The sequence below is a fragment of the Gavia stellata genome, chromosome 1 (genome assembly GCF_030936135.1).
Source record: "Gavia stellata isolate bGavSte3 chromosome 1, bGavSte3.hap2, whole genome shotgun sequence".
NCBI lineage: Eukaryota > Metazoa > Chordata > Aves > Gaviiformes > Gaviidae > Gavia > Gavia stellata.
This window is the reverse complement of record NC_082594.1, coordinates 23,380,255-23,404,026: the sequence shown is the minus strand read 5'-3', so window position 1 is coordinate 23,404,026 and position 23,772 is coordinate 23,380,255. Positions and strand designations below refer to the sequence as shown.

General features: G+C 43.6%; 1 protein-coding gene across 1 annotated transcript in view; it reads left to right on the top strand.

Annotated features, from left to right (window-relative positions):
- The window catches only part of FLT1 (fms related receptor tyrosine kinase 1), a 112,982-nt gene that overhangs the window by 68,830 nt on the left and 20,380 nt on the right, over positions 1 to 23,772 (top strand). Inside the window, exons 13-18 of the mRNA XM_059825882.1 lie at positions 981 to 1,271; positions 6,382 to 6,528; positions 9,578 to 9,709; positions 15,381 to 15,487; positions 18,615 to 18,753; positions 23,379 to 23,483. Coding sequence (XP_059681865.1) covers positions 981 to 1,271; positions 6,382 to 6,528; positions 9,578 to 9,709; positions 15,381 to 15,487; positions 18,615 to 18,753; positions 23,379 to 23,483 — 921 coding nt within the window. The remainder of the gene's footprint in view (positions 1 to 980; positions 1,272 to 6,381; positions 6,529 to 9,577; positions 9,710 to 15,380; positions 15,488 to 18,614; positions 18,754 to 23,378; positions 23,484 to 23,772) is intronic.

Below are 23,772 nucleotides of genomic sequence, written 5' to 3'. Positions count from 1 at the left end.
AGGGCTGAGCCCCAGGTGGAAGCGGCCGGGAGGCAGTCCGCACCGCCGCGGGTCTGTGCTGCTCCCCAGGTGGAGGAAGCTGCAGTAACGTTACAATGAACTGCCAACATTGCTTTTTCAAGTATGACCCTTTACCTTGTCGGCTAAATTATTCCTGCCTGAACTATCTGCTATGAAAGATCCTTGTGAAAACTTAAGTTGTATTTACACTTAGTAAATGGTTGGTGCGATGATCCTTGTTTTCTCTCAGGTGGAAATATGATTCATTTATGTTTAATGCCAGGCAGTCTGAATAGAGTGGTCTTCATCCTAGTGCTGCCTGCACACAGCTGGCCGGCCACCCAGGCCAGCAGGTACTGTTTCAACTTTCCTCTTGGGTGGCTGACACGCTTTAAATGCGTGGACGGTAAATACCTCTGTTCCAAGGGAAATCTCAGGTGTGTAATCACAGATTCAGTAATTTGAAGTACTCAGGATTTGAAGCATTTTTAAGAAATAGACATAATTTGTCTGAATACTCATGAGTAGCAAGAAAACAATATAACCAAGCATGATGAGCTGCAGTACTTTTCTACTGTCCTCTTGAGATTAATTTTCTCTCATGCAGTTCACAAGCTGGAGCTGAGATCAGAATTTTCCTCCTTTTTCATAGTCCCACTGTGCTGTCTTTAAATAATTCTGCTTTTGGTACCTTGCCCCAGCCTGTCTTAACTTGGCGTAACATTTATACAGACTCATTACTTCCAAGAGCGACTTCAGTTTACACCAACTGATGTCTGAGCCCAAGTGTCTCATAGCTCCACGACAAATTGTAAGAATAGCTGGAGCCGAGCATATGAAAGGAAAGATTAGAGACTTCAGCAGGAAGACGACGACATTGATTAGTTCAAAGGCTTCCTGATAAAGGGGAAAATATACGCTATGTTAATTTTGGCTCATTCATTTCATATAAACTAAAAAGTGTTCTTGATTTTTGACAGATGTACCGAGCGGATTCCATATTAATTTGGAAAAAATGCCCATTGAAGGAGAGAATTTAATATTGTCCTGTTCGGCCAACAAATTCCTGTACAAAGACATTGCTTGGATATTACCGAGGACAGTCAACAACCAAACAAAAGCAAAAAGGTCTCTCAACAAGGAGTACTCCATCACCCTCACTCTGACCATCAAGAACGTTTCCCTGGCACACTCGGGCACCTATGCCTGCCGAGCAAGGAACATATACACGGGGAAAGAAGTGGTTCAAAAGAAAGACGTTACAATCAGAGGTGAGCACTGCAACAAAAAGGCTGTTTACTCTCGGATCCTCAAATATAAAAGCACAAGGAATGATTGTACAACACAAAGCAATGTAAAACATTAAAGGACTCATTAAACAGTAACAGGTGTCTCATATCATCTTGATTTTTTATTACTGTTGCTACCTTTCAGGCCCTGAGGTGGTGCACATTCCCCCATGGGTTGGACGTAGGAGGAATAGCAAACAAAATCGTAACACGTGAGCTTCCAGTTGAGTTCAGACGGGTGTTTTCTGCTTTGACAAGGCACGTGGAAGCTGGGGTTTGGAAGATCCCCTGTGCTACATTTTGCATGTTGTTATGTTTTCTCTTGCTGCCTCCTACTGAGCGATAAGGAAAACTTTGGATCAATCTTTTCTTCCACTTTGATATCGGCCTCATCAAAAGTGTCAAAGCTGAATAAACTGATTAACTTTAAAAACTGCTGTTTTCAGTCAACAATGGACGTTTAATAAGTTAACTTTAATGTGCGGAATGAGCACAATTCAGTTTGAGATTGACTGGACTATATATTTTTTATTTTAATCTGATCTTGATGGACTTATAAATATTACCTGCTGAGCAAGTTCTAATGCTTATTTATTTGAAATTATTTTCTACACTAAAGTACATTAATCTTAAAAAGTATCTTCTAAAGGAAGTATGCAGGGAAGAAATAAAAATGTTGATATAATGCACAGACCTATCATATCATTTATAATAATGATGATTTTAAAACTGACAGACGTGAACCATGTTTCTCCAAATAAATCCAGGTAGACTTCCAGTTGCTGTGTTGGTCAATTTTTAAAGTCAGTTATGCACTAATGTAAAAAGCTACTGATAAAAGTGTGAGTATTGCTCCTGGCCTGAAGACACAGGAATTTGTAATGTTGTAATTATTTTATTAAATGAGAAATATTACACTAACACGACTGACAAGGTTGCAGCCAGCACAGTGAGTTGTTTAATATGTTTTTAAAAATACAAATTCAAAATTGAAACCATTAAAAATATTCATTGCTTTTGGTATGCAAATGACAATTGGATTTATTATGGGGATTAAGAACCAGCCAAACTGCTGAAGGAGAATTAAGGGCAACCTAAAACTTCCTTGTGGGTGTTTCCCCTTTTTTTTCCTTCGTCATGATTTTGCTATGAGATGTTTCTGTGTATTATAAATTCTATATAAGGAAGAAGTTACTATTTTTAATAGATCTGATAACTTTATTTTTTTACAATACATAGCTTTTATTATTTTTGGTTACATTTATGATTGATCATTTATATAGCATTTACATAAGCCGTAACAAAACAGACCGTAGTGACCAAAATAGCTACAGCAAAGGAACAAAGTGGCTGTGCTTTTAAAATAGAGGGTGACAACATGACAGTTTCTTGTGCTTGGGAACTCACCAGACTATTTCCTCCTTTAGGTATCGAGACTGTGTCCCACGGCTAAACTTGTCTTTCACGTGGGAATTGCTTTTGTCAAGTGTGAAAGGGTAAACAATAGCATTTCCCCATAATGCCAGTTTCATGGAGCCTAAAATGCTTAGAAAACAATTGATAACCTGGAAGTTGTCAGAGTAAAGAAAAGAATAATCATTTATATCTTGAAATGTCACCTATAGCCTGCTTGTATACAGTAGCTCTTTTGTTCATTATTAGTGTGATGGCTTCCAGAAACAATGTGTTCTTGCAAAGGGACCTGGGTCTCTTTTTTTCTAAAATATGCCTAAAAAGCAAGCAAAATCATTGGTGACTGCTTGAAAATGGGGCAAGTGCACTCTTTAGCCTTTGCAAGTCTTCAAAAGAATTACAATACAGAATCCCCTTTTATACGAGGCTATATTGTGAGAAGACATTTGATGGCAAGGTGGGCGGTGATGACAGGACGTTATGAATTTTCCATGGCCTTGGGAGCTGGAGCGTGATGACTTGTAGCAGCCAGTTGCCAGGCAATATGAGTCTGCGTCAAAAAAAAAGAGATGTGGCAATTAGACGGTTCCTCTGTGAAATTGTTGTGAATTGAGATGATGTGTATCACTGCTGGGTGGACGTCCTGCCAGCCTGGTCTTGACCAGCCCTCGGAGGACCACGCTGTGCAAGGGTGTCGTAACATCCCGATGTGTCTGCCTGTGTTGGGAGGCACAGAGAAACCTCACTGGAAGTGTTTGAGGGAAGCAGTTCTTGGTGGCCAGATAAAAACTACTGATGTCACTTTTGATGTCCTCAAATGACTGGAGAATCTCATCGGTTTGGGGAGTTTCTCTGCCTTCTGTTGTGTAATATATTACTTAGGGAGAAAGGTGTGAATTATATTTCTTGGGTTTTTTAAGTGTTAAAATTAAAGCTTGTATTTATATTTTTGTATTGATTAATAAAAATAACTGAACAGACAACATAATCATAACAAAGGGCAAAAATGAATGGAATGCAAAAGTATACCCCCAAAATGAACAAACTGTAATGTTTTCCCCCCATTTGCCATTGTTTGCTTTTGGAAATGCAAATTTTCCATCCTTACTGCCCCAGGTCAGCTGAGTGCTCTGACACCAGCACCCCCTTCGCCCCTCTGTGACCCCCCTGTCGCTCCCCTGGGCCAAACTCTGCCTACAATGAAGTTCCTCGGGGGCACTGAGAGCAGAGTTTGGCCCGGCGGGGCAGCGTTTGTGGGCAGGCACAAGGGCTGGGGATGAGCCTGGGGGGCTGCGCTGGGTGCTGAGCCCTGCACTGTGCATGCTGGCGGCCCGGGCAGCCCCTTGGCTTTGGGGTGAGTGGAGTGGGGCACTGGAAACTCCCTCCCTTGGCTTCACCGCAAAAATGAACAGGGGAAAATGGGTGTTTTGAAACAGAGAATAATCCTCAGGTTGACCAAGTCCTTGAAAAAACAGCTGATTGCAGCACAGAAATTATTGAAAATATGTGACTGGTGACTGGATCTAAGTTTTAAGCAAAAAAGTTTTCCGTAATATGAAAACCCATCTTTAGTGTATGGCTATAAAACAAATTAAAATTAATCACAAATAACTCACAGAACGTGTGATTTGCCTTTGTTGTGTCATCTTGTCCGTCTTCATTTTGGATGTCTGGGCTGGGGTGTCCATCAGGACCACTGATAAATGTGAAATGGGGAGCTCTTCTCAGCGTGTGTATGTGGACATGTGTCAGATGGTGCCTGTTCATAGGCAGACTGTGTTGTGAAAAATGAGAACTGTGCAAAAATCGAGGCGAGGTATCAATGAGAAGAGGGCAGTCTTCTTGGCTGCAAGGCAAATATTGTTGACCATGTCATTGTGTAGGTATCTGATGAAGAATTTGCAGCCTCTCTCACGAGCATTACTGTTTGGGAAGAGAGAACAAATTGTCTGCTACACTGTAAACAGAAAATAGCATTACTTGTGGAAATTACAGACTTGCAGCTCAGAAAAGCCCAGACTGGTCTTTGCAGGGTCATGATTATGCTGGAATTAATGTCAAGGGGTAAGAGCATAGCAAAGATAGCCTTCTTTAAAAGTGCTTTTAGTACTACGGGGTTCATGCACACTGCATAGGCTGCTGGTACATAGGTGCTTAATTTTTCTGGAAAGTTTTTATTTACAGCTGGTAACAGAACGATTGTGAAGATGAACATCTGATAGTTTTTCTGAGGGGATAGAGAATAATCTTCCAAACACAGAATGTCAGAAATTCAGCTGATATTGTACTTGAACTTGGTGTACTGGTATCTACTGCAGTCTAAAAGAAAATATTTGCAAAGAGTTGGTTTCTGCTTTGTTTTGTTTTGTTTTGTTTTATTTCATATTTTGTAATGTGTGTTTTACCATGTTAGTAACTGCTGATCCTGGCAGAGTGTTTGAAGGGAAAGATTGCAAATAATCTGTTCTTGCAAGACTGGGGAATTTGAGGGAATCTGCAGAGCATTTGCATCTGTGAGATTGCTCAGGAGTTCCCTGGATTCTCTATCACTGCTTTAAAGGGACCAAAATAACAAACAGGATGATGTGAGAGTTGCAAATGTGACAGAAAGATGTTGCCATATAATGTGCATAAACATTGCAGATAACTTGATCTTTGTCAGAACAGCCTTCGGCTCTGTACAAAATGGGTGAAGGAGTGGCAAAGGGTTGAAATGAGGATGAGAACGGTTCGTTGTTTTGCTTCTTTCAGGGATGACTTTAACATGATATTTACAGAGTGTTTTTGAAATGTCCTTCTGGGAGGCCCTTGAGCAGAAGCAGAACAGATGAGATGCGCTTCCAATACTCATTGTCGCTGACTGTCATGGAAATGTGTTTTATTACATTGCGTTCATATGAATGTCAGTAGATAAAAGTAAAACAGGAGCAGTGTTGCTATGCTGCATGGCCTGCTAGCACTCAGCTTCAGCCCCTGCCATCAGGGTTTCCAGCATCTGTGGCTGCTGGAGGACACAGGCACATTTCTCACCAACGCAGTTTTGGCAGGCGGGCTGTGGTGTGGTTTGGCCAGGCCTTGTTGTGTTCAGCCAAATATGTGAAAATGCAAAGTGGAAGAATTTATGAAGACTTTGGGACATGTAACACAATGCTTTTGTGCTTATGGTTTCTGGTTTTAGATGATGTGAGTTTACTGAATATGATTTGTAACTGTACTCTTTAAAGTAAGTAAATGATAAAAGTCACATTCATGGGTATTGTGGTGTACAGACCTGCATGGTGCTATCAGTGACGCTGAGATACTCTGCTACAAGGGTGTCCTGCTAATTGGAAAAACTTTAGTGTCACAGTTTGGTTCTCCTGATGATGCAAAGCTCAGCTTTCATAGAGACTCGTTGCTTTCCATAAACAAATGTGGTTGGTAATGGAAGTGAGGAAATATTTTAAACAATGTCATCACTGGGTCTTCATTGGTCATCATAACCTGCTATAGCTGAGTAACGGGAGTACTCTGTACACACCAGATGCTCTTAACCAAGCAGAATGGTAAAGAAAATCTGTGAACAACTAACTTGGTAGAACAGCCATAGCTGTTTACATCAGTAAAATGCTGGTAGGGAAGATAATTAAAGCCCCACAGTTACAGGAATGTAAAATGGCGGTGTTGTTTTGTCTTGTAGCTCAAGAGGCACCAGCCCTGCTGCGGCACCTTACGAATCAGACAGTGAATACCAGTAACTCGGCCATGTTGGAGTGCCAGGTTCGTGGCATCCCCGAGCCCCAGATATCCTGGTTTAAAAACCATGAAGAAATACAGCAAGAATCAGGTGAGAGCTCTGTGTACTTGCTTACCTTTTGGAGCCTTTTTATTTACCCATCTGCCTTAGGTAGCCATTTGCAAAGTCATTGGCATTGGTACCTAGATGTAAGGAAGGTGTATTGCCTGTATTACAGGCAGGCAGGCAGGCAGCAGCACGGGCGCTCCGGGTTATTCTGTCTCACTCCAAAAACTCAGCCAGGCTGGAGGTGTAGGCACAAAGGGTCTCTATGGAGTCAGTGGAAAAAATACAGCTCTCAGTTTGCGTCTTAGAAGAGTCATCTCCAGAGAAACATATTTCTCTCCATTTGTTAATTGAGGGAGCCGAAGGATCAGGTGTCTTGGCCAGTGTATAGCTAGGCAGGAGAAAACCAAGCTTGAGTGATGTGCATAGGAGTACCAGTGGGGAGTCTGCGGTCAGGCATGCAAAGTCTGTTCTAAGTTCACAGCCTAGCTGCCAGACGAATTCCATATCTGGGGTCTCTAAAACTGAAATCACAGAATCAGAGAATTACTAAGGTTGGAAAAGACCTGTAAGATCATCAAGTCCAACCATCAACCCAACACCACCATGCCCATTAAACCATGTCCCACAATGCCACATCCACACGTTCCTTGAACGCCTCCAGGGATGGTGACTCTACCACCTCCCTGGGCAGCTTGTTCCAATGCTTCACCACTCTCTCAGTAAAGAAATTTTTCCTAATATCCAGTCTGAACCTCCGCTGGTGCAACTTGAGGCCATTTCTTCTTGTCCTGTCGCTAGTCACTTGGGAGAAGAGACCAACACCCACCTCTCTGCAACCCCCTTTCAGGTAGTTGTAGAGAGCAATAAGGTCTCCCCTCAGCCTCCTCTTCTCCAGGCTGAACAACCCCAGTTCCCTCAGCCGCTCCTCATAAGACTTGTGCTCCAGACCCCTCACCAGCTTTGTCGCCCTTCTCTGGACGTGCTCCAGCACCTCAATGTCCTTCTTGTAGTGAGGGGCCCAAAACTGAACACAGTATTCGAGGTGCGGCCTCACCAGCGCTGAGTACAGGGGCACGATCACCTCCCTGCTCCTGCTGGCCACACTGTTTCTGATACAGGCCAGGATGCCGTTGGCCTTCTTGGCCACCTGGGCACACTGCTGGCTCAACTTCAGCTGGCATCTGTCAGCAGCCAGGTCTCATGCAGCAGGAAGGAACAGCTTCCCAGGTGGCATGCTGCAGCTACAGGAAAACTTTGGGAGATATTTACTGCTGTGTCCAGAATGTGGCTCCGAAGATCTGGAGCACAAGTCTTATGAGGTGCGGCTGAGGGAGCTGGGGTTGTTCAGTCTGGAGAAGAGGAGGCTGAGGGGAGACCTTATCGCTCTCTACAACTACCTGAAAGGAGGTTGCAGAGAGGTGGGTGTTGGACTCTTCTCCCAAGTGACGAGTGACAGGACAAGAGGAAATGGCCTCAAGTTGCGCCAGGGGAGGTTCAGGTTGGATATTAGGAAACATTTCTTTACTGAGAGAGTGGTGAAACACTGGAATAAACTGCCCAGGGAAGTGGTGGAGTCACCATCACTGGAGGTGTTCAAGGAACGTGTGGACGCGGCATTGTGGGACATGGTTTAATGGGCATGGTGGTGTTTTTTGGTTGATGGTTGGACTTGATGATCTTACAGGTCTTTCCAACCTTCGTGTTTCTGTGATTCTGTGATTCTGTGATCAGCTAAGGCTACATGTCCAGCTTTGTTGACACCACAGTCACAGAAGTGTTCCTTGGAGATTTCAGGTGGAGATGAATGATGAGGGAAAAGGCAAAGCCTTTTCTCATGGGAATTCATCCACATTTGGATCAGAAGCACACAATGAGCTAGTGTTACAAGCTCAGCAAAAATGTTCAAGGAGGTTTGGTCTGTAGGAACTTGAATCCTAAGTGTAGTCTTCAGTAACACCATCTTAGAAAGTTTGTGTTTAAGATTCTGTCCTGCCTTATTGGAAACTACTATAGCATGAATAAAGGCAACTGGGAAAAATTCTGAGGATTTCTCCAAGTGAGTTATAAGCCTCTGCAGACTTGCAGCACAGATGTGAAACTTAATCTAGAGCCAGATTCCATGAAGCTTTACAGTGACCACATCGTTGTAATGTGCATTATTAACACTATCTTCTAAAATGTGTGTTATGTGTCTAACTTGGGTGTAATGCAACACATAAAGTTAGGAGTCAGGAAGTGTAATGCAACACATAAAGTTAGGAGTCAGGAAGATGTCTCGAGAGAGTAGGTCAGAGCACTTTAGTTAGGTGCCTGAAATAGATGGTGGGAATACATTCTGATGGGACAGTAGCTCTGATGGAGCCAAACACACAAGTGTGTACTTGACTGCACGTTTCCTGGCTACACAGTGCCTTAAAGGCAGTCATGAGGCCAAATCTGCTGCCTGCCTCTTCCTCACTTGCTGGAGTATTGCCCAGGCTGGCTTCTGGGTTGACCCATCTGGAATAAACAAGGTGTTGAAAACTTCAGGTAACTCCTATGTTTTAGGGTACACCTCACTGGACTTCTCTGTGCACTCTAGCTGGGGTCTGTCCAAGAAGGAGCCCATCGTTCCATGCCGCAGGGGCAAGTGAGATTTGGAGCGAGTCTACTGCCCATAAGGCCAGTGTGGATGCATGGAGCTGGATCTTGGAAGTGCTCTAAGCTCCAGCTGCTTCTGGTCCAGACTTACGCCTGTAAGTGCAGTGCTAAGTAATCAGACCACCCATTTTCCAAAACCTGGGGACAGCTGAAGAACTCGCTTGGTTGAAAGTCTAGGCACAGTGCTAATCAATATACACAATACCAGGTGCTCCCAAGATCATTCCCTTAGGCTGAGCTTTTTCACTCACACAAGTGCTTTGTAAACACTGATTTCCCAAGGATCCCCAAAACATCCAAGTACACTTGGCTTTCCTGCAGATAACATTGTGCTGTGCAGTCCATGGCTCAGATTTCTTTTGAGAAGAACTTGAAGCAGATATTATTACACAAGGGCCTGTTTTTGTTTATATCCTGGCTCCCTCTCATTGCAAAATACTTCATTTCACAGGAATAATTTTAGGGCCCGGAAGCCGAATGCTGTTTATTGAAAGAGTAAAAGAAGAGGATGAAGGACTTTACCAGTGTATAGCCACCAACTTAAAAGGGTCTGTGGAGAGTGCAGCATATGTGACGGTACAAGGTAAAGCATGACATTAAATGGGAAGAGCAAGCTTACCAGGGTGATGTTCTTACTCAGGCTGGAAAGGCAGGGGTATAGCTTGAGGCTCAGGCGGTGATCTCTGAAGGCAGCAATCTGAAGGAAGTCCTAGCAAGGGAAGCATACCAGGTTGGAAAGGAAGCCTAGCAGGAAATGCTAACTCAGAGCGTGTTTACACTGACCTAAAAAGAATTGCTTCAACCCAACAAAGATCAGGTCAGGGTAGAAGAGAAATGTAAATTTAGTATCATCAAAACAAACAAAAACCAGAATAAGGAACACTCTCCTACCCACTCATTTTCCCATTTCAGGTTAATTCCATAGAAATTAGAGGCCTGGGATATTTTCATTTGTTTATTTTCAATGTAAAGTGAACTGCCAAATTGGACTAGAAGATTTTAGTGTAGCAATAGTTACACATGCATTTTTCAAAGGTACTTGTTGTAAGAAGTAGGTATGATCTAGTTATTTCTATAACAATTACTTCAGTTATTTTGCTATTCATTTAAATGTTCAGTGTTGTTCTGCCTTCTGCCAAGCTTGACTCAGGCCTGTGGCAGTGAATTCTATCAAGTAATTTTACATTGCATAAAACTAAAGTTTATCCAGTGACTTTTCAGTTTCATTGAATACCTTTTTGTTTCATATATTAGGAGATAAGAGAAGTAGGGTGACATTCTTCATATAAGTCAGTGCCATGTGTAAATTGAATTTAACAGAACCTATCTTATTGATCTCATGTGTTAAGTAGATAGTCCTAAATGCATTTAGTTTCTCTTTATAGAAGACAATTTGAATACAACCAGGTCTTTCAGGCAGGGATTATGTTTTTGTGGATGTTCTCATACAATTGCTAAATGTATCTGACTACTACGGAGTATTTGGATACTACCCTACAGCAGGAGACAATTACAGCTAGTGAATCAGTATTGATTTTCTGCCATCAATGTGTTAGCAGTCTCAGTTAATGGTGATCATTGGTGTTTTTGATTTTAAAAGCCAGGGATAAGTATATGTGCATGTGGACTGGCCTAACTGTTGTAATCAAGGAGTTAAAAACACCTATCTCCTTATGAATAATCTAAGGTTTTTACGGCCGCTATAATAGCTAAAAGAATAACTTGTGTCTAAGTGATTGCTGTCCAATGTATCCTACTAATTGATAGTCCTGAACAATGTAATTCATTATTGTATTGATTTTTAACATCATTGTAGCTTGGTTATTTATTACAGCCACAAGCAGTCTGTCAGATGGTTTCTAGGAAGTCATATCTCCTAGTCCGTGATCCAGAGGAGAGGAAAGACAGCAGCCAGGAAGGCTTCTTCTCTGGTTATGTGTCCTGGGGGACAATGTTCTTGTGTGATTCCTATGGGAGCTCTTAGATAAGCAGGAGATGAAGTCTACCATATTAAAATCTGTATCTTTGAGACTGGATGAGAAAAAGAGAGAGAGTTTGTCTTACCTACTATGATCAAGGAAAATGCCTTTCCACCCTTTCTTTTCCTACTGCCTGAAGGGACATCACTGGAGGTTTTCTCACACATTCCTACACCAAACTGGAGTGTCTGTCCCTCTCCCAGGGAATGGCAGCTGCTCACCCCATCCCTGAGCCTGGAGGGATGAGATCAGGGCTTAAACATGGGGCTCTCTCTAGGCTTTGCCGCTTGCTTGTCTTTCTGAGAAATACAGACCTCGCGACTGCGAGTACCAAAGCCTCCCCTCCACCCCGGCGGCTCTCAAAGCACAGGGTGCAGATCAAAGGGAGCGGAGCAGCGCCTCGTGCCAATGGCTGTGTTTAGCAGATTGAAAGAGTAGTTTGTGAATGAGTCAGGAAGGAAACTGTCTGCTCTCTTTATTTCCTCTGAAAAAACATTCTTATACTCACAGATAAAACAACGTGTTATTTTTGTATCCAAGATGGATGAATGGATGGTGGAATCCAAGGGACGTCTTTAAATAATCGCAGCTCGTGTTTGGTTTGGAAGCCATGCTTGCTGGGCTGTCTGAGGAGGAGAGGGGCTGCGTTTGTGGACATGTCTGTGGACATTGGCTGAGGAACTGAAGAGGCAGTGAATCCACAAGGAGTGAATGGGAACAGCAAATAGCTGCCAGAGCACCCAATAGGCAGAGGGGTCTGTGTCCTTAAAAACCGGGGGACACGAGTTGCTGGCCACGCGGGGAACACAGGCTGTCTTGGGCAGCTCTGCTTGAGGGGGTCTCCCGGCCGGACAGTGTCTGCCCTGCTTGCAGAGTGGATGACTTGCCATGAAAGCCTTGCCCTGCTTCTCCTCCTGGGGACCCTCACACGCCTCTCAGCGGGATCCAGAGATACAGCTAGTTGCAGAGGTGCTGCACAATTTGAAGGGGATGTGTTGACGAAGGAAGGAGCATCTTTTACACTCACTGAAATCCGGATGTATAACAAGCAAATGAATGCACCAACATGCCCTGTCTTAAAGCAGATGCTTTATCCCTTAATGTGATCCTTGCTGATGAAAAAGAAAGCATCACATTTATTAAGCATTCACAGAACTATTCCGACACTATGAAAATGGTGTTTGCTTTTTAAATAACTGTCTGTTTTTCTACCTATCTGTCTTTCTGACTTTGTATCTCAAAAAGTTGTTGTGCCTTTCAGGTCACTCTGACTCTGAAGTCATCAGGAATGTTTACATGAAGTTTAACTGGAATTCCCTTGGCTACTAAATGAGGTTCAGTCTGGGTTATGTGGGTGGCTGTAAGAGAAAAGGTGAACCTCAAGGGACACTTAGACTCCTGTTACTTCAGAGAACTACCAAAGGGGGTTGGAAGGGAGTCCTGGAGGTCTCTAGTTCAACCTCGGCATAAACCAGGATTGTCACCAACACTACATCCAGTTAGTGATGGCTTTGTCTGGCCAGGTCATGACAACCTCCAAGGATGGACATGGATTAAGCAGGGTAGACCACACTGGTGTAGGGGTGAGGGACATTTTGGGTGCAGCAGAGTGGTGTTGGTGCCTGAGGCATTGCTTTTTCCCTCATTGACACCTGACGCAGAGCTGCAGGGGCAGGAAGGGGGCTGCCGCTTGCTGCAGCAAGTCAGACAGGGCAGAGCTGCACATGGGGGAAAGCCTGTGTCTAGTGAGGTAGCTGGTGGGTAAAGGTCTGGGAGAGTTATAAGGGGGAGCCAGAAAACTTGGGCTATTGGACAGAGAGAGGCATTTGGTCCTGCTTACAGCCCCTCCAAACTCTTCTAATCCTAAGCCCTCTTCTGAGTGTTCCTGCCTGTTCTGCCTCAAATCAAACCTTTTCCTACCCAGCTGAGAGGCGCTCAGCCAGCTCTGGCTACAAGGCTTTTAGCAAGACTAGGAATCTGGCATTTGATAACCCAGCCCAACCCCAGCCTGGAAAAATGCTTTCCAGTTGCCTAAATTCACTCGGACGTCTCAAAGACAGCACCTTCACGTCTCTTCGCTAACTCCTGGGCAGCATAGGGTAGCAGTTAGGAACTTGCTGCCTTCCACCCCAGGGCTGGCTGTACCATGCCTCACAGGTTTTCTGAGTCCTGCCATATGGAGCAGTGGCAACAAATGAACCTTCAGCCCCTCCAGGTTTTGCTGAATAAATGTCAGAAACTATTATTCGCCATCTGCATGGGTGCTGCTCAGAAGCAAGAGGAGAGTTTCCATATGTAAAAGGAAAGATTGATGCCAGAGGATAGGCAAGCTGCATTAGCCTGTATCATTTATGCCATCACTGTGTCCCATATATAAATCAAGCCTTTAGAGAAATAGATACTTTATATCTCCATTTGTAGTTGCAGTCATATTTTTCTTCAATGAGGTTTATTCTCAAAGTTCCGGAATGGACATGCCAGAGGAATCTTAGATATAGGGCATGAATGCAAATCTGATTATCACCTTTAGAGAGGGAAGATATTATGATAGCTAAGCCACAGCTACAGGAAGCAATTCAACCTCTAAACAAATCTCCGTAGCCTGGCCTAAAACCAGGCAACACATCCCTCTGGATTACCCGGTAAGCCCACCAGTGAGGCATCAATCATCCCTTTTTCATGTGTCAGGAGTAACACCAAGCTGCCTAGGGTCTGAAACTGCTGCAAGTGCAGTTGACAAAACCACTGTGAAATCATGTTCAGAATTACTCCTCCTTGTCCTCTCATTTTCTCTCTCTGGAGGGTGTATTAGAATAAGAGGCAGAGCATGAGGGTTTTTTTTGCATTTGCTACCAATCAGATGGAAAACATATTGTGGGAAGTGTGGTATTTTGACACGATCACAGGATTTGCAAAGCAGACTTCTCTGAAACCATTTTACAAGTCCCTAAGTAGCAGTCTGAAGTGAGTTTTATTTTGGCTTTTTTTTAAAATCTGTCAGTGGGCTCTAATACTCTCCAGATTTCTAATGTTCATGTTTTCTTGCTGCTCCGTTTTCAGTTGTTGTTTTTGTTTTTCCCTTTCTGTGCTTAATCTGTTCCCTGGTTTGGAGACCTCTCCCAGCTCCCTGCCTGCTGGGTTCTGCGAGGTGCTGCTGGGGATGGAAAGGGCCCTGTGTCCCCCCGGGGAGCCTGGCCTCATGCTGCTGGTGTGACCGGCACAGAGCCTGGCACAGAGCCTGCCGGGGGACCAGCGGGTTGGAGGGACCGCTGGGTCCTACACCCTGGGTTTCTGACCACGCTGTTCGGTGGGGGTTAGGATCAAGACCCCCGTGCCATGCTTTGCACAGGCTGAGCTCACAGGTGCCAGACCGGGTCCATCCAGACCATGCGAAGGAGAGCTCATGGACCGCTGCCAGCTGCGCTGTGAGCCTCCACGGGGGAGGCCCCAGCTTCCCCCCAGAGAGGTTTTTGGTGAGGGCTGGTGGGTTTCCAGCACAGCTGGGATGAAGGCGCAGGCTGCAGGGCTCAGCCATCAGCACAGAAGAGCTCACCGAGCTGGAGCAGAGCAGGCACAGCGCTCAAGGAAAGGCATCAAACACCCTGGACAGCAAAACCCAAGCAGCAGCACTGCAGCGTGCCCTGGGTCACACCTGGATTCACCGGTGTCTACACCAGCACAAGCTCCCCCGGAGCTTCTCCTGCACGTTATCAGCAGGTCTTGCACCATGGCATTGCCCCCGGGGAAGGGCCAGCAGAGCCATCCCCTCCGTGCAACCCCATCCTCTCCTGAGGCTGCTGAGGACTGAGTGTTTCTGAGACCTCTGCTCCACTCTTGGATGTGGGCTTGGCCAGATGGGTTTCGCTGTTGGGGGGTGGGGGGGCCAGTGAAACTGCATGAGCAGGCCCACACACATTCTCACGCGGAGAATATTTGTCTAAAAATACCCTGCAGCAGAATTTCCACCTCAAAAGGAAATTATTATCTGACGGGCCATCCTCAACCTGATTTACCTCACCTCCTGCACCCCAAAGAAAAGCTGACTTTTACTGAAAAACTTATGGATGGATCGCATGCAATTTTGCTGTGTTCAATACAACCTTTTTGCTGGGGAGACATTTTTTTCCAGGCTCTGCAAGCCAGTCTAAACAGAGATTAATACCCCATTGAAAAGAAGCTGGTCCTTCCTGGTATTTTATTTTAATGGCAAAGAAATATAAAGTGCCCTTGCTTTGCAGGTCATTTTCTAAAATGTTTGTTGCTTGATTTTCCCAGGCACACCAGAGCGGTCAAACCTGGAGCTAATAACCCTGACCTGTACCTGTGTGGCTGCAACGCTCTTTTGGCTCCTGTTGACCCTCTTCATTCGCAAGCTGAAGAGGGTAAGAACGGACGGGGAGTTCCCGGTGGCATCTGCCTCTCCTTCCCAGCCCTTTGCTCGTGTTAGAAAAATCCTTCCCAGGCCACTAGGGTTGCTGAGTCTAAAAAAAAAATATCTGATTCATTTACTGCTCACCTTTGTTCCCTGTGCAATCACCAGGCTACTGACGGGTGCCCAGGGAACAAGGGCAAGGCTGAGTACGAGTAAGCCCAGAAGCAAAGCCTGGGTGGGGGCAAGGCTCTGAGACTCGCAAGCACTTGGGTGCCTGACTCCCACCAAAGGCATCCCCATTCCCTTAAAAGCTGTAGGAGTTTGGCATCTTAATGTCTTTGAAGATCTGAGTGAGTGGGAATGACAGATCTCCACAGAGCGTGCTCGGGTCTGGTTTGCACACAGTGTCTGGTATAATTACATCACTTGCAAAGTGATATTTTACTGAACTTGTTTTGGTGGTGCAGCCTCTAGAGCAGATGATCCTCTATCAGCATGATAATGTTAACTGCCCCTGAAGCTGACCCTCCTTCTTGTTCAAGGCTGACCGTGATGTTTTTGTTGACAGCACCATGTCTGCCTTGCGTGGTGTGTGCAGGTTAAACCACAGCAGCTCTCATAAGCAGACAATACAGTTCTTCAGTAGTGCAGAAAGATCTCAGAGCAACTTGCAGGAGCAGATGGATTTGAGGAAAGGGAGGTATTGGGGCAATGAGGTGCACTGCAAGACATGATATGAGGAGGGGCTGCATATCCCTCTGCCCCCAGTCCCACACCACAGCGGCGCTGAGCCCCGGCTGCCCTCCTTCGCCCAGCCGGAGAGGTACCACAGCACGGTGCCACGGGGTTCAGCTCACAGCTGCCACGGCTGAGCACGTTCCAGCTGGCCGAGCTCCGTGACAATCGCTAAAGGTTCACTGCAGCCCACCAGACCATTTTATCTCAACCTGCATTAAGGCCTGCCTGTATTTTAGGTTTTACAACGAGAACTTCTACTGACCGATGGGAATGCAGGACGAGACCTCCAAACCAGGGCGGTATGGCAGCAGTCAGTCTGCCGCAAACTTTCGTAAGAAGAAATTCATGGGAGTTTTAGGGGAGAGAAAAGTTGAGGTCAGCTGAAGCTGTGGAGAAACTTTGTAGCTATAGAGAAATTACAAAGCAAGTGGGACCAGTTCTGACTGCTCACCAGTAATGATGAAGCAATTCATAACATGACTGCAAACCCTTGGAAAAATTTAAGTTTTAAAAGTAGCAAAGGGTTGCAGATTTTTTTTTTATTTGTTATTATACCAGAACTTGACATTTGCTTGTTAGATTGTTAAAAGATAATAAAAATAATCACAAGGGACTTTAACTAGATGACATGTGAAGGCTTCTTTCCAGATGAGGCTTTCCAGCTAGTGTTGGTCTATGTTTATGGCCTTCTCTGTGTTTCTGCTACAAACCCTTACTCTGAAGGATTTATATCTGGAATTAGCTCTAAATTAAATTTCATATAAGAATTACATTGCCACAGCAGAAAAAAAAATACTTTTATGCCCTCTGAGAGCATTTTCTTAAAGCCTGTCTGTTACGTATACAGGAACAAATGCTATACTTAACAGTTCTCCATCATTCAAAATGTTTCAAATCTCTAATTGTGCCAAAGATTTGGTATTCAGTGTATCTGAATAAAGAAACATAGAAAGCTCTCTGCACCTTCCCACTCCCCTACTGCTCTTCCTGGGATAGGTCCACTTAAAAGCTCTTCTAAAGTGACTGGTAGGAGCTGTCTTGTACACATGTCTTTGTCAAGAAATGCTCTTTTTGGAGCACTGCACATGCTTCTGTTTCTATCCATATCCCACTTATCCATGTCCTGTCCAGGGTCAGTGGATGATTTGGAGCCAGGGTTTATGCCACCTGACTTTTCCCCAAGCATTAGTGTAATCCTTCTTGGGACTAAACTTCTGTGTACTTGAGATGGTGAAAGGCAACTAAAACAGGAGCTATTAGCTACTGTCATTTTAGTCTAGTTACGTTTGTAACCAAAACATACACAGCTAGTAACATCCTTCTCAAACAAGTGCGTGGAAATGCATGTATTAGGGACGTATTTCCAAGCTGTAGAGGAGGAAAGTTGAAAGTCACAGCTGGCAGTTAAAGCAACAACAAAAGAATATGCAGATATATCTGTGCGTTTGTGTATGTGCCCGTGTGCTGTTTCCATGAGTTTAGGAAAAGCAACATGAGGGTGCTCATTTCAACAGATTTTCCATAAATTCCAACTAATAGCCAGGAAATTAGAGCAAATGTTAGACCTTTTCTATAGAAATATAAGTACTTCTGTGTCGAGGAAAGTCCAGTGCATTAGAGTGGCAATCTAGGTGCTCTTTGAAGGAAAATATGTTTCAAATGGATGGACTGCAGAAAACTTTGAGATTACGTTCATCTTTCCTTACATTTCTCATGTGAAGTGGCTAATCCATTTGCTCAGTAGAAACCAAACTTCTCGTAAATTTATTTGAAATTATGTGTTTGGAATCATGCGTTTGAGTCTGGGTGTTTATTAATTCCTCCAAACTCAAATAATTTCAGTACATTTGTCAGAAATGATACCAAAGAAATAAAAAATTCTGAAAATTTGTAAACAGTTTCTGAAATGTATAATGCCTAGTCTCCTGATGACTACTCTTGCACAACTTCTAACCACATACGACCTATCTTTGCTGGGTGTATGGAAAAAATAAACACTGGCAGTTCAGCTCCATCTGTTGCATATGGCCCCTTCTTGCTTTGCACAATCATGAAGGAAAGTTATTTTTATCAGCAGTGTTCAGTCATTTGCAGAAAATATTTCTCTTGACTGTGCAGAGGGCTTGTATCATAACACCATATGTTAATACAGATCCACATGGATTTCATTGGAAAAAACGATATGTCACACATGAGGAAAGCTACAGGACAGAGCTTCTTTTACATAAAAAGTTTTGCAATGTTTAAAATAACAGAGGGAGCTTAACCAAACCATTTATTGGACTGTGAAACACACAGCCCCGTGGACAGAATTAACTTGAAACCCTTGATCCAAACAGGAAGATGCTGACAGATACCCTTATCGTCTTTTACATTTTGCCATACTCTTTGTTTTCTAGCCTTATTCCTCTGACATGAAGACCAACCATTACCTGTCAATCATAATGGATCCTGATGAAGTCCCCTTAGATGAACAATGTGAATGTCTGCCTTATGATGCCAGCAAGTGGGAGATTGCAAGGGAAAGGCTTAAACTAGGTAATATTGGCATACTTCATGTTGGGCTTGCAGTGATTGAATGAGATGTACTTGTACAGGTAAAGAGGAGCTGGGTGTGTTTTAGACACACAGCACAACGTGCTGCCAGGTTTGGTGTGAGCTGTTCCATACCAAGTGCCCTGGTCTGTGACTGACTTACAGCATTTAGGAGTGACTGACTGTCAACCTGACTTTCCATATGTATATTTCCACTCCAGGTAGGAAAACTAAAATACAGACAATAATGCTGCACTCTATTTTTTGCAGACTGTTTTACTTAAAACACAACATAAAGACAGGGTAACTGAAGGCTTCCCAGTTAGACTGCTGACTTGGATGCTTCTCTTGCTAGACTCAGGAGCCTGATCTTTGGCATTTACTGTAATTTTCTTCCCTTGTAATCTGATTATGTGCTCATCTGGCAAAAAACCTATGCAGAAATGGGTCCTCACACTCCACCCTGTACCCCTCCCTGTTTCTCCCTTTCCTCTTCTCAGAACGCTCTCACTGTTTTCCTTCTGCACTGCAGATTTATAAATACTCTTGTTGGTGCACCGTGAAGTGCAAGAATGTGACACATGAGTCCACATGTAAATAAATAAATATCTATCTACGGAAACTTGGAACCTCTAGATAGCTTGCCTACAGATGCTCCAGTGAAAGGCACGGGTTTGGGAGTGTTCCTTACTTGCTTAGCCTAGTGTGGGGCTGATGAGGAGGGCAGGAGGGTAGGGACCAGATTTTGAAGTTGAGGAATCCCTCCAGAAACCACACAGGTTTTAGCAAGAGGGTCAACATTAAAATATCAGTGATAAGCTATAACACCGATTATTCTTTCAGGCATGCATTAGAATTGTCCTACCACAAGGACTAGAAAATCCCTGCATTTAACTAGGAGCTCTAACAGATTCCTTCTGTCCTCCAAGGATCAGGGACAGAGGGTGATTAAAACATCCATACAATTAGGATCACACTTAATTCGCCTGCTAGAAGTCACAAGGTGACCAGATGTGGATAAGCACAGCTGAAATACATTGCTAGCGATTTATAATTGTCATACACAATTCTGGGAATGCTGAAACATAACCTTCTGCTGGAGTGTCTTCAATCTTTAAATAGTTTTCTTACAATGATGGACCAAGATCTTGATGTGCAGACAATGTGATCGCTGGTTTATGCGATGCTTTATTTGTGTGTAAATCCCACAGAAAGAATCAAGCAGAAATGGAATGTAAACACCAAGGAAAAACCCACATCTTGCAGGGTTGGTGTTTGGAGTCTGGAGGTGAGGAATGATGACCAGAGAATGAGTTAAAAGTAGAAAAGCTGGTGTAAACAAATAAAGAATGCTGACAATGAATGAGAACCAGATTCAGAGAAGTTGGGTATGTGCAGTATGCTAGATTAGCTCAGTGCAAGTCCTGCTTACATGGCAGTTGGCTCAGTCTTTGAGTAACCTTGGCAGTCTCTGAGGATTAGTGTCTCACAAACACAAAATGTGCTTCTATGGTTTTTTAAAAATATTTTTACTTAGAGATGCAACCCCTTCCAGCATCAGATATGTCTGTTTTTTCTCTTTCCACCTACTTATCCTCCAGGATACATATTTATTGTAACTTTTGCAAATAAGTCTCTCCTTTCAGCCCACATCTTCTTTGCCATGTGTTCCTCCAACATGCGTACATACAGCCCACGGCTGTGATGCAATGCTTATATCACAGGACTGCCCCTTCATCTGTAAGAGCTACAGATGTTACAGGAAATTTCACACAGGCACACTGAAGTCAGGATAATTAACATTCAGTATAGATTAGTCTGACTGAGAGCAAAATGTCATCTTTTCATTAGGCAGAAAAATGCTGGTGCTATAAATCACTGTCAGTGGGGTTGGCGATAACGTTGCCATCCAGCTAAGTGTTGCGCTATCACACATTTCTCACCTTACTCTTGGGCTTGACCTTCGTAATCTGTGAGAGGTCACACACTGCTGACGCTGTGGTGCAAGACCCCAAGGGAGTGTTGCCACATGGCTCCAGTGCTATGTCAAACACGCCAGTGGTAGATGACTTCCTGAGCCCTGCTCCCTCCTGTGTACTGCAAGCCCGCAGCGCCGGCACCCAGCAGAGCGCTTTCTATTCTCCTTCACGTGCAGAGCTGTCGTACGTAACATAATGGAAAATATGAAGCTGGGTGTGGGGAAAACCCAGATGACTCAAACTGCAGCAAAGGGCCTGAGAAACGAACACACCTTTGAGCCTCTACCTTCCCACATACATAGAGAGCGGTGTCTGTTTTTGCTGATGTCCCAGTCCAGCAGCTCACATGCTTGAAGGACCCTGCTAAAATGGGACTGAAATGGAAACCTCCTGATCCAAAACTCCTTGACTGAGGGGTATGTTCACTTTAATGGGTTCTGAATTGCCTCAGGAAACCAAAGTCAAGTGCAGAAAATCTAAGTAGAGCATTTTGCTTCGTTGGTCTGGATGTAAATGCTGCAACATTTCATACCTGAGCGTTATCTCAAACATGGCCAGTGTAGCTGCTTGGGGGCTGTGACAAGTTGACTGCTCAGGTGGTTGGGCATCTTAATATTCCTCTGTTTCATTGCTCCGTTTAATAATTTTGTAATTACTTTGTGTGTCAACATATGGGGTTTTTGCAAGAGCAATCTGTTAGAGTCATAGACACAATCTACGTACTAAACTGTGCAGTTCGATCTATGTGCTGAAAAGTTAGAGCAGCCCAATTCTGAGCTAACATTTAGCATGGTACAAACAATAACGGAGCAACAAAGACTAATACTTCAAGTGTTATTACAGTTTTTCATTAAATCACAATGGTTGTTTAGAGAAGGAAGTGTGGTTTCCAGTGCTCATTCTCTTTTATGAAAGGTTAGCAGCTTTGTATAGCTTTATTAGCTAACTGGTATGTTTTCCAAGTGGTGACTAAGTAGGTTATCTCGATGTGGGAAGTGAGTTAACAGTGATGGAAACAGACTAAAGTTATGGAATAAACAAAGGTACGATGGGGTCTACAGGACCTCAGACTGCAACTTCATCTTGTAGAAACCATGAACAGTCAATATATTGAGGACTAAGAACACCAATTCATCAAGAAAACTGAGATCTTAGTCTTAATGTTTCTTCCCTTATACATCTGCTATATGCAGTAACTGAAAAAGGTGGTGACTGTAGATTTTTCAAAGATATACACTGATTCATTCGTATTTGTGTGTCAAACTCTAAGCCCTTCACATACCAAGGCTCAGTCTGTTGATGCTTTTCAGCCATCCAGATTAAAAGTCCTTCATGAGTTTTATTTGCTGTAAAAAATGGAACTTTTTAGCACATCTAGGGGGGAAATAAATTTCTGGGGTTTTTTTTTTTGGCCTGATATATTCCTCTTCATGTTTCCATTGCTTTGATAACATATGCTGTTTGCTTCTACTGACATACATACTGAGAATTACAGTTTAGAAATGTGATACACATATAAGTGGTAGTATCTATTTAATTTAATTTAGAACGGACAACAGCTCTTTTTCTCTGCCTCTGAGTGTCTGGGTAGGATTCACTCTCACTTAGCTTTAGACATCAACAAGGTAGATGTCCAAGTGAGAGCTTCAAACAGATGCCCATCATAGAAAATGGAAATTGTTCTATGGAGATGGCTGCGTCACAAGTGCATACCTGAGAAATAAATATATGGCACGTATTATCCTTTGCTTTTGTATGAAAAGCTGGCCTTTATTTTCTGCTTTTCTCCTCTACACCGCAAAGCCTGCTGCTATATGCTTGCTAGCCACCTAGGTGTCTAGGTTCAGCTGAAGGTGAAGCACAAATACAATCTGAAAATAGTTACTTGGAAATAAAATGTATTGCTAGCTGATATGCTGACAAGATCTCTCTAATCAAATCTCTGTCAGCCACTTGAGAAGGGCAGAGGTGGCCAGGCCTGTCCACATGAGTGTGTTGTCAAAGAGGTGGTCAATACTCCCTGCTTCAGACAGTAATAAATCACAAAGGAGGCTGTGAAGATGGTAAGATTGGCATAAAACATCATGAACTCTAGAAAAGTTTTAACGGTATCCTTAGAGTCTTACCTGGTTCTGAACATGAAGGATGAAGACACTCAGCTTCTACTGCTGGAGAATTTTATTGATGCCCACTGGTTTCTCTCAAGGACCTCTGGGTGCTTCTGCTGTGATCTGCTCAGTAGCAGCATGACAATGATATCACAGCAAAAATGTCTGCCCTTGGACACCTGGAAGCATTGTACCCACCATGAGCGAACCCATCATTTGTCAGAGTGGTGAAGCATTAGAACAGACTGCCCAGGGAGGTGGTGGAGTCACCATCCCTGGAGGTGTTCAAGGAAAGTCTGGACGAGGCACTGTGGGACATGGTTTAGTGGGCATGGTGGTGTTGGGTTGATGGTTGGACTTGATGATCTTACAGGTCTTTTCTAACCTTAGTGATTCTGTGATTCTAAACCACCTGTATGTTTGGAATATACATGTGGGACTCACTGTAAAGCACACTTTTCAATTCATTATTTATGAAGCCATTTGTTGACAAGATTTCTTTTTTACCAGAATGTATCTCTCCAATTTATTTTCTTTACAGGAAAGTCTCTTGGACATGGAGCTTTTGGAAAGGTGGTACAAGCATCTGCTTTTGGAATTAAGAAATCACCAACATGCAGAATAGTTGCTGTGAAAATGCTGAAAGGTATCTTGCTGCAAATCTGGGATGGAAAAAATGATGCCTTATATAGTGTCCCACTTTTAATACGATTCTTTAGAAAGCAACTGTGTATGATGTTAACACACACACACACACACACACACCCCCCAATAACTCTCTGAAGCCTCCAAAATGTGTACACCAAGTTTCAGGTCCACCACAAGTGAAATGGCAGAACTATGAAATAAAAATTGCATTCACAGTAAAAAGGGTTATAAATTGTCAGATGATACAGGAGAAAGTTTCAGATGCAGTGAGAACCTGTTTGCATTTT